The 15,830-nt window shown below is 45.8% G+C and overlaps 1 protein-coding gene across 1 annotated transcript in view; it reads left to right on the top strand.

Annotated features, from left to right (window-relative positions):
- LOC146177842 (glucoside xylosyltransferase 1-like) overlaps nucleotides 1-12,125 on the top strand; it is a 63,261-nt gene extending 51,136 nt beyond the window's left edge. Inside the window, exon 5 of the mRNA XM_084581694.1 lies at nucleotides 11,823-12,125. Within this exon, the coding sequence (XP_084437820.1) occupies nucleotides 11,823-11,999 (177 nt within the window). The 3' untranslated portion in view covers nucleotides 12,000-12,125. The remainder of the gene's footprint in view (nucleotides 1-11,822) is intronic.
- Nucleotides 12,126-15,830: the final 3,705 nt, after the last annotated feature.

Genomic DNA, 15,830 nt, shown 5'->3' with positions numbered 1-15,830 from the left:
ACAAGACTCGCATCTTCCAGCCTGGTGAGTCACCGTCATCGCCCCGCGATGAGAGGGAGGGTGAAGCCGATTCGCACCAGGCCACGCGCCCTCCTCGCGCGCGGAATGAGGCTTTTCTCGAAAGTCATCGAACCTTCGATACGGCGCTGCGCGGCTTCGCGCTGCGCCGGCTTTATAGAAATGTGCGCTGATTTCGTGACACCCGTGTGGGAGCGGCCGGAGGCCATAAAACACGCGAGAGGGGCCAAGCTCTCGTCGCGCTGCATACGTGTAGCGGGCATCTGGCGAGCTTCGCGAAGGTTTTCGAGAAAAGTTACAGTGATTGTGTTTTTATTTTGTCTTGTGGAAATGGGCATGCACTCGGCTCATTTTTGGAGCGCGGGACGGCTCCCTACTTTCTTTTGCTGAAGTTATTCCTTGCGATAGAGCATTCGCGTTGGCCGAGCTTTGGCAGCAGCGGCTGCTTTGGACCTGGTGCAAGAGGCGCCAGCTCGACTGCGAGGATGCGGAGTCTCTTGTTTTTCTGTTTAAGTGGTTGGCGCGGCCGATCGCAGCCAGTTGCCATTCGTCTCTGATTGTTGCTCCCTTGGGGAAGCAAATCCGGCTTGACTCTTGTATCACCTCTTCTATCTTGTATACAGTCTGTATAAAGTTATTGGGTTCATTAAGAAGCTGCTCCACCTAGTGCCATTTGTCTCTGACGGATCCACTGCTGGGACGCCCCAATCACATTTACTGTAAAACTTCTGAATGTGTTTGCGATATCTGGTGAGTTCTTTAGGCAGTAAAAAACATTCTCGAGTGCGAAGATTTCGAACAGGACGTAAGCATGCGAAGAACTTTCACCCAGATATTGCTAGGTAGAAGAGTTTTGATGAACAAATGGATAAAGTTTTTCGTCAGTAGAAATTTGAAATACTTCAATCCTGATCTCGTCGCATACCATCGATTAAAGGGCTGATTTTACCATACAGTTGACCTACATTCACTAAAAGTCTGCATAAAATTCAATCAATATATACCGTACCGGAACACGCTGTAGGTTAGTGTGTACACAAGTTTAACGAATATAGACAGGATAGAGTATCTCAAAAGGATACAACAAGCAAGCGACTTTCCGGAGTTCAGAACAATTTTCAAGTGGCTGTTCTAGAACATGTCTGAGCCAAAGAGATTTGATCATTGAAACAGAGATAATCGGAGAACATTTACATTTTACACAGTTCGGGTAGTGAAGAAATATTGGTAACTGAGGTGAAATTGGCTTAGGATAAATGTAAAAACATTAATAATTTCGTTTTTCTATGGCTAACTATGAATAAGTTTTTGCGGAACTACTCCGTGACTTGCTCAATGTTGTGCTGAACGAATGATAAAAAAGTCACGTAACCCCTCTGTGCAGCAACCAGGAGTGCATCGACATAATGGAATACCAATGCAATGTTTACAGGCATTGCGCAAGTCATTGACATATATCCATGTTGACAGCGCGTAATCACACGGACAGAGAAAAGAACAGTTTACCCCCCGGAAATAGAAAAGAACACATAAAAGACGACACAATGGTTTATGTGTTCTTTCCTCTGTCCGAACAGTTAAGCACTGTCAACCATGGACCAACACCAACTAGCTCGAGAGTGTGTCCGATTGACATATGTGTTAAGTAATATAGACGCCAATCTAGATCTCTGCGAAACACCAGACCTTGGTTGTAAATAAGTTTTATACTTACCTACTGCAGCGAGTTGAGAGCGCTTAGCAAGATAGTCCACAAATATGAAATGTCCTTAAACGCAATACTTATGAAGTTTATCAGATAACACATCAATCGAATGCCTTCGAAACATCATAAACCTATCCACATATAAATTTGTTCCGGTTAATGCTGCTATTCTGATCTTTTATCTGAGATTTGAACAAGCGCTACAGGAGAACACATCATGAGTCTCAATATCACCAAGGAAATGTGTTGTTTTAGAGGAAGCGCAAGCTTGATTCAGCCTTCAGGTACTCTTTCTGCGGAGATAATGCCATTTATATTCACGAACAAAACATGATTTAGACAGTCTGCTTTGTACATCAACAGAAATTCCATCACAACCAGCAGACATTCGCTTGCTAAAACCAGAAAGAATACGGCGAAGATCGTCGACCATGCAAGGTGGTAAACATGCGGAGTTAGCACGGGAGTCACGCTGTATTATAGTTGACTGGAACCTGGCGAAAGCATAGTCTGACCGGCAGCCGATAAATGTATTGAATTAATCAACACATGATATAGTTAACGCATCAGAGTTGTGGGGTACAGTTTCAGATACTTTCTGGCATATGCATCCACGTAGCCTATTAACTTCCCACGCGTTCGCTGGATTTTTTTTTACGGACGCCAAGAACTTCCGGGAAGTATTACGACTTTCTGACCTAAGTAATGCATTTGATCTAATGCGGGCTGACCTGTAAATTTCCCTTAAATAAAGATTCCTTGGCAAAATCCTTCATCGTGCTCAAGCTAGTTTCCTCTCTGCAACAGCCGAAAGTAATAGTGTTAGTAATCCATAGACAACCAACCTATCTTTACTTCAAGGTAATTACTTTCCTATAGGAAGTCGACAGCTGCATGAAGGTTTCAGCAAAGGACTCATAGAGGTAACATTTAGAAGTATTAGAAACAAAAGATCACTATCGCAGCGTCAAACCGAGTTCGGTCGATGATTTCGCAAAAGAAAATGTAAGACAACGGGATATAGACACAGCCGCAGCCAGTACTCTGCGTACTGTTTTGTAAAGAAACGTGTACCAGCTCACTTGGTTACTTTCCGTGATGACTTCAGATATTTTTGTCTAAATTTTTTACACTAGTCCCTACAGGAGGAAAAACGCGGCAACCAACGACGCAATGCTCCTATATTTTCTGCTCCACATAAACTTAGAGGTCGCAGCAGAAACTGCATTGGGAGATCCTGAAAGCAATAGCGCTGTCGCGAAGTTTTGGTAAGCGTTATTAATGAGAAAGCGTTACTTCTCTTTGTTCACAGATTTCTGTTCGCAGACCGCGTCCGCAGAACGTGTCCGCAAAATCGTGTCCGTAGCAGTTGTGTGTAATTGAGAAGTGGTAGAGGTTAATGAGTGGTGTAAATCAATAGAGGGTGACGTAATGTTGTGTTCGAAAAAAAAATGATTAGGCAAATAAGTTAATTAGCTGAATAATGAAGCACAAAATGTAAAAGTAAAGGTGAAAGTGGCCTCATTAGCGAATGGCTTGGCGCCACATTTGAATGTATCAAGTACTAAAATAGTTAATTAACTGAGTTAGTTAGGGTGACCTCAAGATGTATCAAAAACTTAATAGTTAATTGAATCAGGCAATTAAGGTGACGTCAAGGATGCGACGTCACGCAACCTAAAGTAGAGCCAAAAAAGGGCATAGGAAGGAATTGACGCGGAATTTGAAAGTACTAAAAACTAAAATAGGTAATTAAGTCAATGAATTAGGGTGACGTTAAAGATGTGACGCCACGAAACCGGAAGTAGAGCCAAAAATGGCATATAAAGGGGTTGGGGCGCAATTTGAAAGTACCAAACACTAAAACGAGTAAACAAGATATGAAATAATGTGACATAGAGGATGTGACGTCACACAACCGGAAGTAGAACCAAAAAAGGGGATAGTAACGGATTGGTGCGGAATTCGAGAGTACCAATGTCTAAAATGGGTAAACAAGAAGGGAACTAATGTGACGTCAAGGATGTGATATCACGCAACCGGAAGTAAAGACAAAAAGGGCATAGTAAGGGATTGGCGCACAATTTGAATGTATCAAGGACTAAAATAGTAAAGTCAGTTCAATTGCTTATCACAATTATTATTTATACAATTATTACTTATCATTCTCATGATTATCAAGGTTTTGTACATAGCCTACATTTGATTTCTAATTGGTAGGTCACTCTCTGTGGACAGCTGTCCTGCGTTGTAGCAGGAAGAACTCCCAGAGCACTGCAGAAATGAGTAAGCCTGAGCGTTGCTGCTGCCCAGGGTATATCATGTGCCTCTTGTAGAGATTTCACACTCCGGAAATTTTGATAGCAGCTGCGTCGTTGATGACGTTGTGTATAATCTGGGCTGTAATCCCCACATGGCGTAACCTTACATTATACACTAGGCCAACACGACACCGTTTTTTGTACCAGTGCGCCTCCTCTCCCAAAGCGCCCAGACATGCTACACCATGTTGCCTGGGCGCCATGCTAAGCTATGTCACCGTTTCTAGCGTTACGCCATGGCGTCGCTGCCGGCGGTCACTACGGCAACGTCGCCGAGGTGGCGTCACCTCATACCTGTCTCTACTTACACATTTGCTTGCTCCTGCTTGCCCTCTTGTGCCCTAAATATATGTTCGTTAAATAATTGACAATTAGACTCTTTTTGATTGATGTTGACACTCATAATCTTCTGGTTGCGTGACGTCACGTCTATTTGGACGTCGATATTAGCTCGCGTGGGTAATTCGATGTCTGTTTGTTTTTTTTTTACTATGAATAATTAGCTAATAACTCCAATTCGACCACACGATTTCCCTGCTGAGATTCTTTCGTCGTCGTTAGTATACAATTGTTCTTTTTCGTTTATTTCTTTTTAGTTCACAGCAGCCGATCGGGACTACAAACTCCGGGAACAGGCTTTCCGCAGATCGCCACCTAGTGCTTACGCATTAAAATAATAATTGGTTCACAGGAGAGGAAAGGCGCCGTATCCGCCATACATTTTTCATTGGACGCCTAAACCGCGCCGGAGGGCAGCGAGAAAGATGGGAGTGAAAGCGAAAAGAGAAAGGTGTTGTAGTGATGTTCTATAAAATAATTTGGACCACCAACCAAATACAACCACCAAATAATTTGGACCAATCTCCAACGTGCACTGATATCACACAGTACAAGGATGCCCTTCAGTTTGCCTTCGTCGAAACGCAGGCGCCGGCAGTCGGTTTCGAACCCGGGCTCTTCGGTACAGCATTCGGGCATCTTAAACACTGCGCCACCGCGGCGGTGCTAGGAGAAAGGAGGCCTAGATGAGACTGGGGTATGACGGATCTGAACTCAACGCGGCCTGTTTCTCGTTAGGACGTACAACTCGGGCACACTATTTGTTTCTCGTTACGACATAACGGTACGCCGTACGAGCGGTTTCTAGTTACGACACACCACTACGGCTTCTCGTTTCTCGTTACGACATACTACAGCACCGCACTAAGGTACATATGGTGTCACTTTTTGCGTTCAGTATTTACGGCGAAAGCCTTACGGTGCTCTGCTGGTACCAAACTTGTCTGCAAAAAGTCTAAAAAAAATGTAACGCATCAGATGGTGGAATTAGTAGTTATGTCTGAATATGCATGAAATGTACATAATAATAATAATAATATTAATAATAATTGGTTCACAGGAAGGGAAAGGCGCAGTATCTGTCACACTTCTTTCTGTGGACACCTGAACCGCGCCGTAAGGGAAGGGAGGAAGGTGGGAGTGAAAGCGGATAGAGAGAAAGAGGAGCCGTAGTGGAGGGGTACGGAGTAATGTCGACCACCTGGGGATCTTTAACGTGCGCTGACATCGCACAGCACACGGACGCCTCTTCGCTTCGCCTCCATCGAAACGCAGCCGCCGAGGTCGGGATCGAACCCGGGTACTCCGGCACAGTAGTCGGGCGTCTTACCACTGCATCACCCCAACGGCATGTCATGTTATTGTTATGGTCGTTTCAGTCACTGTAGTTTCTCATGAGTCATAACCGTGTCATGATCTAGCAGTCATCAGTAAAGACATCGAAAATAATTTGTTTAGTCATAGAAAAGTCGTAACTTGTGGGTCACAAAACGTACAGAGTCATGGTAACAAATGTATGCTAAAATGGCAGTAGCTCATTAGAAGGTCCCATGACAGTCAAGTTCCATTACAATGTCCCGTGGCTATGAGAGCGCCACTCGTGTGGTGCGGCGCTGTATCACTTGTCAAGAGCACTGTAACGAACGAGAGCCAGGCAACGGAAATTTCCTCTGCTGCACGAGCCCTGGCATTAGTAGCAAAAAGCTATACGAGGGGCGTGCTATGTGCCCTGTGCATCAGCACCAGCCAGGCTTTCGTATTTCTCCAATGCAGCCTCTGCAGTTCTTTCAAATGTTTACTCCCACAGTTTGCATTCACATTCTGTGTCCACAGTATGGCCCCACCGAGACACCCCATTAATACTTTTGCATTTAAAAGGCATAGACTCATGCGGTTCAATTTATTTCCAAATGTTCCCGCATAGGAAGATTGATTATGGCTGCGATTTCGGCATCGGCAAGATTGTTTAAATATTCAAGTGTCAGCTCTTTCTTCATTTAACAGGCCGATTTTAGTGCCACTGATCATGCATATAAGGCCAGGTGGAAACTTAACCTTGCTCATTTCATCGATTAAAAAGCCTTATTTTGTCTCGGTGGCGGATAAAACAATCAAGGCGACGTCAAAAAAACCTCTGTGAAAGCGGACTAGCAAATTCTGCAATAGTGAAAGTGATCGAAGTGGGCGCCGAGATCCAGCGGTCCTTAATAAACAGCGCTATTCTACCTCCTTGGCCCGAGGCACGAGTAAGGAAAGCGTTATTATATCCTAGGAACAAAAACTGCTGGGAAAGCATTTGTAAAATAACTATCGCAGTCAAATCTTGAATGCGATGACGACAACCCAGAATTCGTCCCTTCTTTCTGTAAACTCCTGATGTTGGCATGAAGTATTGTAAAAGAGCTTTCAGTGGCAGTAAAAAATGTGTCTCGGAAAGTGAAAGATTGCGGAGCAAAAGCATATCTGAAGACGTGAAATCTAGAATACGTGGAAGAAAAACATAGCATAAGCCAAGCTGGGTCGAATAATTACCATATACGGATGGGTGAGTCGCCTTCCTTGCTAAATGAGGCTATTCTTCAGCCACATAAATGCTTAGGTATTTGCTTTTGTCGCAGAGCGAGAAGTCTAGAAAATCTCTTTGTTTTCTTTTGATAGGTTCTCAGGAAAGACGAAGTTCTAGTGTTCATTGCTTGGAGGCAAGGGGCGAGTTTCGATCGAGAATTTATCCAGTCATTTTGAGCATTGACTGCTGAAAAGCTTACCAGAACTGTTGCAGGCCAATTCTAATGTGGTGGCAGACGATAAACTGCCACCACCTCATCAATTGAGAAGCTGATTTAGAGCTGTTTGCTTCAGTATTTCTACACTTCCGTGTTATTCTTGTCTGGTTTTGCGAAGAGGCCATGTATGTCGAAGTTGGATAACCTCCTGTATTGCTCAGATGTATTAGAGTAAGGCTGTAGTTTCTTGACTATTGATGCTTGTAGTCTTCATGCCTCTGACCTGAGAGGCTCCTCTCTAGCAGTAGAACCTGAACCTGAAAGGTTTCGTGTCGAGCAGTAGACAGAGTGGAATAGAGTCACAGTTTCCAGGGAGAGTATGTAATGACGGCTTACCTTCATCCATTAAATTTTCAGTGTTTAAACTTCAGACTTCAAAGTCGAAGAGCTCATCTAGCTTTTGGTAAATGGAGTCTACTCGGAGTCTTTGATCGGTTGCAAAACTTCAGGTTTTTCAGTAATAGCGACCAGTGAACAGAAGCATTGTCGTTATCCAATTGAGAAGCCAATCTTGAACGGCATATTTCTTAATAAGCAATTTTTCACGTTTCACTCCCATCGAGGTGCCAGTACCATCGTAATCCCACAATATTCACGGCCCAAATGATAATGGCCAGAACAACTACAGCCCTTTAGACATTTGATGTCAGCATTAAAAGGCTACAAGCGCTGTGCTCACTCTCTTTCATAAATTAGGCATTAGCATAAAGATAGCAGAAATAGCGTCATGAAGGCAAAAATAGTAGTCAAATCTCACCTGCGGTGTTAACGAGTGTGATTAGTACGTGGCCACGAACGTCGTCGAGCAAGCGCTACAAGAATTTCGAGGGCATTTGAAGGCAGCGATGGTCAAAGTAGTGTCCCCGTGAGGCAGTCAGTGAATCCAAGATGATGTGAACAACCGTTTTGATTCCATTAACGCTTATTGATGATTTTGATGAAAAGAAGAAAAGCTTGCCGCCATCACATTCAGGAAGATGGCAATCTGCATCGCCCTGTGTTGTCTTCTTGACTCTCCTGTGATTTCTGTGTTTTTGTTCCTTACGATAGCCTATCAACTGGCCTACAAACGTCCTATATTAGGCTTACTCAGTGACAGCATTCATGTTCTGGCTAATTGTAGCGTTGCGGCGAATTAAAGCAGCAGAGTAACGATTATATCGCAGTTTTTAGGCGATTCATATTGCTTTTACTCCACTTGTATTCATAGCAACTAGTCGACTGTTGACACTGAATGGTGCGCGAAAAGAAATTCGAATATTAGTATTCCATGATCATAGGCAAATAGCCTGTTGTGTCTTGTGCGTTGCATATCACCAAGGCATCGTTACAGAAAATAAAAATGTACCCAAACATTTAGCGCGTATCATCGCTTAACGTTCGCCTTTAGGGTACTAAGCAAGAGCATACCGGCCCCTGTTTGCGGCTTCCTTTGCAGATACTCTGTTCGACTGATGTTTGTGTTTCTTCATGCGCTGCATGTGGCACACAATAAAATTCTACAGAAGGAGGTCACAAGGTATTAAGAGTCAGGGGAACCTCCTCTGAGTGAATGTATCAGTGAGAATTCAAATGAGAGGCAGGAAAACAAAAGAGGCACGAAGTGCCCAGAAAGGACTTTCTTGTACAAAATAAAAATGCAAAACATTTATGAAGAAAATTCGTTGTTAACATGTACATAGAGAAGTATACAAAGTAAATGTCAACAGTAATAACACAGTTATCAATACCATTGGCAAAGATGGTGAAATATGAAAGGGAAAGATTCGAAGATGAAAATGATTTTAAAAAATTAACACAGCATGAAGAAACTACAAACAAAAAGAAGACAACATACAAGACGGGACAGCACCCGTCCCGTCTTGTACCTTGTCTTCTTCTTTAGTCCGTGTTCTTTGCGCTGTGTTAATTTTTTTGAACCAATTAACTAGCCCAGAATAAGATCCTTATTGAATAAAAAATGATGTCTTGATTGGCATAAGACAAACTATAATGTAAAAATGTCATGAAGCCAAATTTATCTCAAAAGGGCATAATATATCACATGTACTAGAATCAGATATGACAATACGCATTATGATGACGTACTAAGTAGCTCTTGAGTGAGTGATGAAATGAGTGTGAGGTGCGTAATAATTCTAAGAGTGGGCGAAAAATTACAAATGAACATCGATGAAAAGAGGACTGGTTGCTTACCGAAGGTATCGTTCAGAGGATTTATCTGAAGCAAATTTTTCTCACATCGCAGTCCAATTTTATAAAGCTCTTCGCCTAGTTTAGCTGCAAGGTTACAAATATCGATATCATTGGAAAACATAGTCGCATCATCAGCATAGAGTATGGAAGTAGAGTTAGTGAGATCATTAGGAGGTTAATATTAAAAGAGTGGCTCTAAAATAGACCCCTGGGACCACCACAGGTAACAACTGGGTTCGAAATAGCATTAGAAAACTGAACAACTTGAAATGTGTCCACAAGGTAGCTGCGGGTGGGGAGGCTTCGACGGTGAAACCGCGCAGGCCAACTCGCCTGTATGGGAAGCGTCGGAGAATGTGGCCTGCCTCGCGACAGTGGAAGCAGTGCGGCCGCTTGTTGCAAGTCCTCCAGGTTTCACATTTCCTGGGACTTTGGCGTTGCTCGTAGTCTTGGCGGGAGCGAAGGAGCGGCGGTCATGAGGAGCTTGCTCGCGTCCAGTGCGGCTTGGAGGGTCTCCATGGATCGCAGGACGGCATAATGCGGCCGCATCCTTCGTTCATGAGAAGCATTCGACCCTGTCGGCGTTGCACCGAGCGCATGCTGCACATCGCACGATGTCCGAGAGTATCGGTACTTGGGCTTTTACGGCGATGGCAGCAACCGGCACAATCCTCGGAAAAACAGCATATAAGGTCTCGAAGGTTCTCTTCACCTGCAGATTCGCTGCCGTGGTGGCTTGCGCAGGCCGGGTAGAGCTGTCGATTGTAGCGGCGCATACGGATGTTCATCGGCTTTTGATCGTGGACGCATCGCTTTCATATTCGGCCGCGGGTTTTGGCTGATATCTGACAAGCCCCGTAAAAATTAACTCGAACGGCCCGCATAAACAAAATTAATTTTCTGCGCTTCTGTCACGTTAGGGTCGGCGCGACGAAATAGGCGCTTCATCACATCAACTTAAGCCAAGAGGGGCTTATTTGGGCGCTGAATGCTTGATTGAAGGAGACACTTGGCTCTTTCTTCTTTCGTGATACGGTGTCCCAAACAACTTAAAATGAGCCTCATGATTCTCAAATCAGATTCTCAGACCCCTGGAGAGCAAAGTAGACTTGCTTCGTCGTTCCTGGTGTTGAACGTTGCTGCGCGTTCAAACAGATTGAACCAGTCTTCCGAATCTTCGTCAGGCCGTCTTTCGACGCAGCAGTTCACGGGGCTCGAAGAAAGCCATGGGCGGTTTCTATTCGGTCATCTTCGGGATTCTACGTGCGTTGACCTCAGTCAGCACCTCCAGCAGATATCATGTGGTGGTGACCAGGCCGATGGCTACAAATGAACAGACATGTGTACTAGTACTGAAATTAAACATTTTATTGGCTTGAATAACGCCTGCAAAAAAAAAAAAAAACTAACATCATAATTAACGCCATAAATAACCTCATTCTTGTAGCACTAATTCGCGCTCAATTTAAAGTCTGCGAAGAAGAATCTAGATAAAAACGCAAAAGATGACCAGAGCAATCTGGACCATTGTGGAAGCGGGCGTGAGAGCCTGGGATCATTCGAGATACGTCTCGGTGCATCTTGTGCGACAAAGAAACAGTATAGCAGCACCTCGCGACAACGAGCATGAAGAAACAAAAAAAAAATACAAAATTGTTCCGTGCTTTACACAGAGTGGGAAGGCTGCGTGCTGGCGACTGTTAAAGCAACTATTAAGATTTGAAACGTTCGCAGCAATATTCGTTTACTTCATAAAATGTTTCACGCCATAGAAATGAGTACTTAGAACAGCATATGTCTGTGCATATGTCGAAACGCAGGCGCAGGCAGTCGGGTTCGAACCCGGGCTCTTCGGTACAGCAGTCGGGCATCTTAAACACTGCGCCACCGCGGCGGTGCTAAGAGACATAAGAGAGAGCGGTGAGACCTAATGCCGAGGAACTTAAAATGGAAGGCTTCCTCACATACAGCGACCTTACACAACACTTCAAACTCTCTAGGAGAGTATACCCACCACCACACAAATCACTAACAAGACAACAAGAAATTGTTTGGAGGAAACTACAAACGAACTCCTTCTCCAACCCTGCGGTTTACTCAGACATATTTGCGGACAGCATAAGCTCATCATGCACTAAATGCGGAGAGAAAGCCGACCTTAATAATATCCTGTGGGATTGCTCAGAGAACCCGCCTCCCAAGGCTCTCATAGAAGCTTCCTCACTTGAATCATGGGAGGAAGTGCTGCGTAACGCGAGCCCTGATATACGATTGGGCGCCGCAAATCGCGCTGAAGAAGTCGCCACAAGCCACCAGCTAACGGCCACTTGGCTCTTCCACTAAGACTACTCCCGACAATAAAGTTTTTCTCTCTCTCTCTCTCTCTCTCTCTCTCTCTCTCTCCCTTCCTAGCTTCTGATAATTATATCTCAATAAATGTTTCTTCTCTTTTCCTTTCAGTACAAACTCGGAGAGAACCTGGTGGAGCGCTTCATTCTACCATTGAACAAAAGCCTCAACAACACCTCCGTGACAGGCTGCACCACCGAATTTCAGAACCAGCTATACCTATGGCGCCTCTCTGCTAGTCGTGTGGACATTGCGACCGGCCGGGACACTTCCCAGGATATGTCTTAGTTCCAACCACTGAGACATAATTTGTGCGCGTGAAAATCGTGGTGCGAGTAGTGGACCCTGTACTAGATGGCATTGGTTCAACGAAAGGAGTCGTCGCTGTAACTCAGAACCGGACGATGTTGCTTATGCCGGGATACATTCAACAATGTGGGTGGGAGAGCCCAGGGACCGGACTAAAGGGCCACTTGCATACCCTGCCCCAACTTAGAAATAAATTTTCGAATCCTAAAGCCATGGTGACCTTCATTTTTTGAGTGAAAGAGTACACAAATTCATGGAACTATTATGACCAACCCCCTCCCCCCCCCCAATATAAAGGTTTACTCTGTGTGCTACCAATGTATTCGCTACAGAGCAAATGATGTTAAGCTTGAAGAAATCAATGCTGGTTTTGTTGTCGTGATTTTCAGGTTCAAACATTGCGAAGGAATGGTAGGGAGAGACAGGACACGTGCCATACTTTGTCTTTCTCTTGCACAGTTGTGAAGTTTGCTTCAACAAAGACACAATGCCAGCCGGAACTTTGCCCAACGTTTTGTTCTGTTCAGAAATTTAAGTACCTTTCTGAGCAGAACGCTTTTAGTGCAAATAAAAAACGTCTACCTTTCCTATGAAAAAAGTTTCAAATGCTAGCATGACTCCCCAAGCAAATGAAGTTTTGTCTTCAGATAACCCAATTGTCAAATCATAGTGCTTCTTATGCTAGTAGGACATGAAGAGGTAAGATAAAAAAAACAGTTGGCGTACTGTCATGTACCCCTGTGAAGGGCGGAATAGGCAGTGTTGAGGGCGTTGTTAAAAGAATAAGGTGGTTCGACGTACGCTCACCTTCACCCGCCTTTCGTGTCAATCTTGCAATTTCACAAGCTTTAGAATCTGCTGCAGAGAGCGCACGCCGTATTTAATCTGAAAACACACGGACTGTTTAAAATATTGTCACGGTATTGGCGACTAGGGCTAGGTTATCAGAGCCGGTTCAGGTGGAATTACACGGTCCAAGCTTTAAGTACGTCCTGCGAGTCCGGAGCCGATTCATTTCGTCCTTTTTCTCCGAGCGCCACTTCAAAGTCCTTCGCTCCGAGCGCCCCCTGGCATTCCTCCCGCCTTAAGCGTGACGCACACTGCACACGTGCACACAGGTGGACAAAAGCAAACGAAAAAAAAAAGTTTGCAGATGCCGTCTTTCAGTTACGGCGTAAAATACGGCTTCATGCGTAGGACATGAACTGTCTCTGGACGAGGTAGCCGACGGCCTCTCTGCTCTGGGCCATCTGGGAGCACCTCATAGTTAACGTCGCTGAGGCGCCGCAAGATTTTATATGGTCCGAAGTAACGGCAAATCAGCTTTTCTGATAGGCCAAGGCGTCGAACAAGAGTCCACACCCACACCTGGTCCCCGGTGTTGTAGGAAGCTTGTTTGTGGCGGAGGTTGCACCGGCGTGAATCCTTGTCCTGTTGCGGGGCGATGTGGAGGCGTGCTAGTTGGCGTGTGCTTGCTCAGAATCTTGGGCAAAGTGCTCGGCGTCGGTAGAAAGCTCGGTATCTGTTTCGCAAGGGAGCATTGCGTCCAGCATCGTCCGAACTTCCCTGCCGTAAACTAGGCGAAACGGCGTGAAGCGTTCCGTCTCTTGGACTGCCGTATTGTACGCGAATGTCACATATGGTAGGATAGCATCCCAAGTCTTGTGTTGGGCGTCGACATACATCGCCAGCATGTCTGCAATGGTCTTATTAAGCCTTTCCGTCAGCCCGTTGGTCTGCGGATGGTAAGCAGTAGCTTTTCGATGCGCCGTACCGCTGAGATGAAAAACTTCGGCCATCATTTGTGAAGTAAAGGCAGTCCCTCTGTCAGTAATAATACAGGTTGGAGCACCGTGTCGCAGCATGATCTGGTGTACAAAGATATGGGCAACCTCAGATGCTGTACCACTAGGTAACGCTTTGGTCTCGGCATATCGTGTCAGGTAGTCTGTGGCGATGATTATCCAGTGGTTGCCCCCGGAGGATCGAGGGAAAGGACCGAGAATGTCCATGCCGACTTGATCAAACAGTGCGCGTGGTGGTATTATGGGCACGAGGAGGCCTGCATGCTTTGATTGCGGAACCTTTCGACGCTGACATTGCCGACAGCTCTTAACATAGCGTTTAACAACAGTGGCAAGGTTGGGCCAGTAGAATGTCTTTCGTATTCTAGCAAGTGTGCGAGTAAGCCCAAGTGGCCAGAAGTTGGTTCATCGTGGCACGCGGAAAGGATTTCCTCTCGTAGATCTGCGGGTACCACGAGGAGGTAGGTTCTCGACTCGGATCTAGAGCTGTGCTTAGAGTACACCTCTTCTCAGGCAGAAAGTTGAGAGGCTCCGAGAAAAGCACTTAGGTATTGTGGCTAGCTGACCTTCTAAATAATCGATCAGGGCTCGTAACTCTGGATCAGCACGCTGCTGATGAGACATATCTGAAGCATCAACAGCTCCGAGAAAACTGCCAGAGTCACCCATGTGTGGTGAAGCGAGCTCGACGGGCGCACGAGAGAGCGCGTCAGCATCTTCATGCTTATGTCCGGACTTATAGACTATAGTGAGGTCAAACTCCTGTAGGCGAAGGCTCCATCGCGCCAGGCGGCCGCATGGGTCACGCAGGTTGGCCAGCCAGCACAAGGAATGGTGGTCAGTGACCACTTTAAATGGGCGACCATAAAGGAAGGGGCGAAATTTTTGCAGCAGCCCAAATAATGGCGAGGCATTCCTTCTCAGTAGTTGAATAGTTCATCTCGGCGCGGGATAAAGTACGGCTGGCATAGGCGACAACTCGTTCCACACCCTCTTGACGTTGCACGAGAACCGCCCCAAGGCCAATGTTACTGGCGTCAGAGTGGATTTCTGTCTCACCGTGCTCATCGAAAGGGGCTAGAACAGGCGGCGATTGGAGACGGAGACGCAACTCGGTAAAAACAGCTTCTTGCTCGTGACTCCAAACAAAAGGGGTGTCTCCCCGGGTGAGCCGAGTCAGCGGTTCAGCGAGATCAGCGAAGTTATCGATAAAAGGCCGGTAGTAACTGCACAAGCCGAGAATCTGCGAACCGCCCCAAGGCCAATGTTACTGGCGTCAGAGTGGATTTCTGTCTCACCGTGCTCATCGAAATGGGCTAGAACAGGCGGCGATTGGAGACGGAGACGCAACTCGGTAAAAACAGCTTCTTGCTCGTGACTCCAAACAAAAGGGGTGTCTCCCCGGGTGAGCCGAGTCAGCGGTTCAGCGAGATCAGCGAAGTTATCGATAAAAGGCCGGTAGTAACTGCACAAGCCGAGAATCTGCGAACAGCTTTCTTGTCACGTGGAATCGGAAATTCCGCAACAGTAGTAAACTTGTCAGGGTCGGGCTTCACGCAGGCAGCGCTTACGACATGACCGAGAAATTTAAGCTCTCGGTAGCCAAAGTGACATTTCTGTGGCTTAAGTGTCAAGTTAGCGGATCGAAGGGCGTCGAGTACTGACCGCAAGTGCTTAAGATGTTGTGCAAACGATTCTGCGAAGACCACTACGTCATCTAGGTAGACTAGGCAACACTGCCATTTAAGCCCGGCGAGGACTGTGTCCATCATCCGCTGAAATGTGGCCGGCGCGGAACAAAGTCCGAAAGGTAGAACTTTAAATTCGTAAAGTCCGTCGGGTGTGCCAAAGCCCGTCTTTTCACGATCTCGCTCATCTACCTCAATCTGCCAGTAGCCACTTTTCAGATCAATTGACGAAAAGTACTTCGCACGCCGAAGGCGGTCGAGAGAGTCGTCAATCCGCGGCAAGGGGTAAACATCCTTCTTGGTTATGGCATTCAGCT

The sequence above is a fragment of the Amblyomma maculatum genome, chromosome 10 (genome assembly GCF_055883805.1).
Source record: "Amblyomma maculatum isolate TAMU_Amacu chromosome 10, ASM5588380v1, whole genome shotgun sequence".
Lineage (NCBI taxonomy): Eukaryota > Metazoa > Arthropoda > Arachnida > Ixodida > Ixodidae > Amblyomma > Amblyomma maculatum.
Note: the sequence above shows the minus strand (reverse complement) of the source record. Positions and strands in the feature narration are given on the sequence as shown.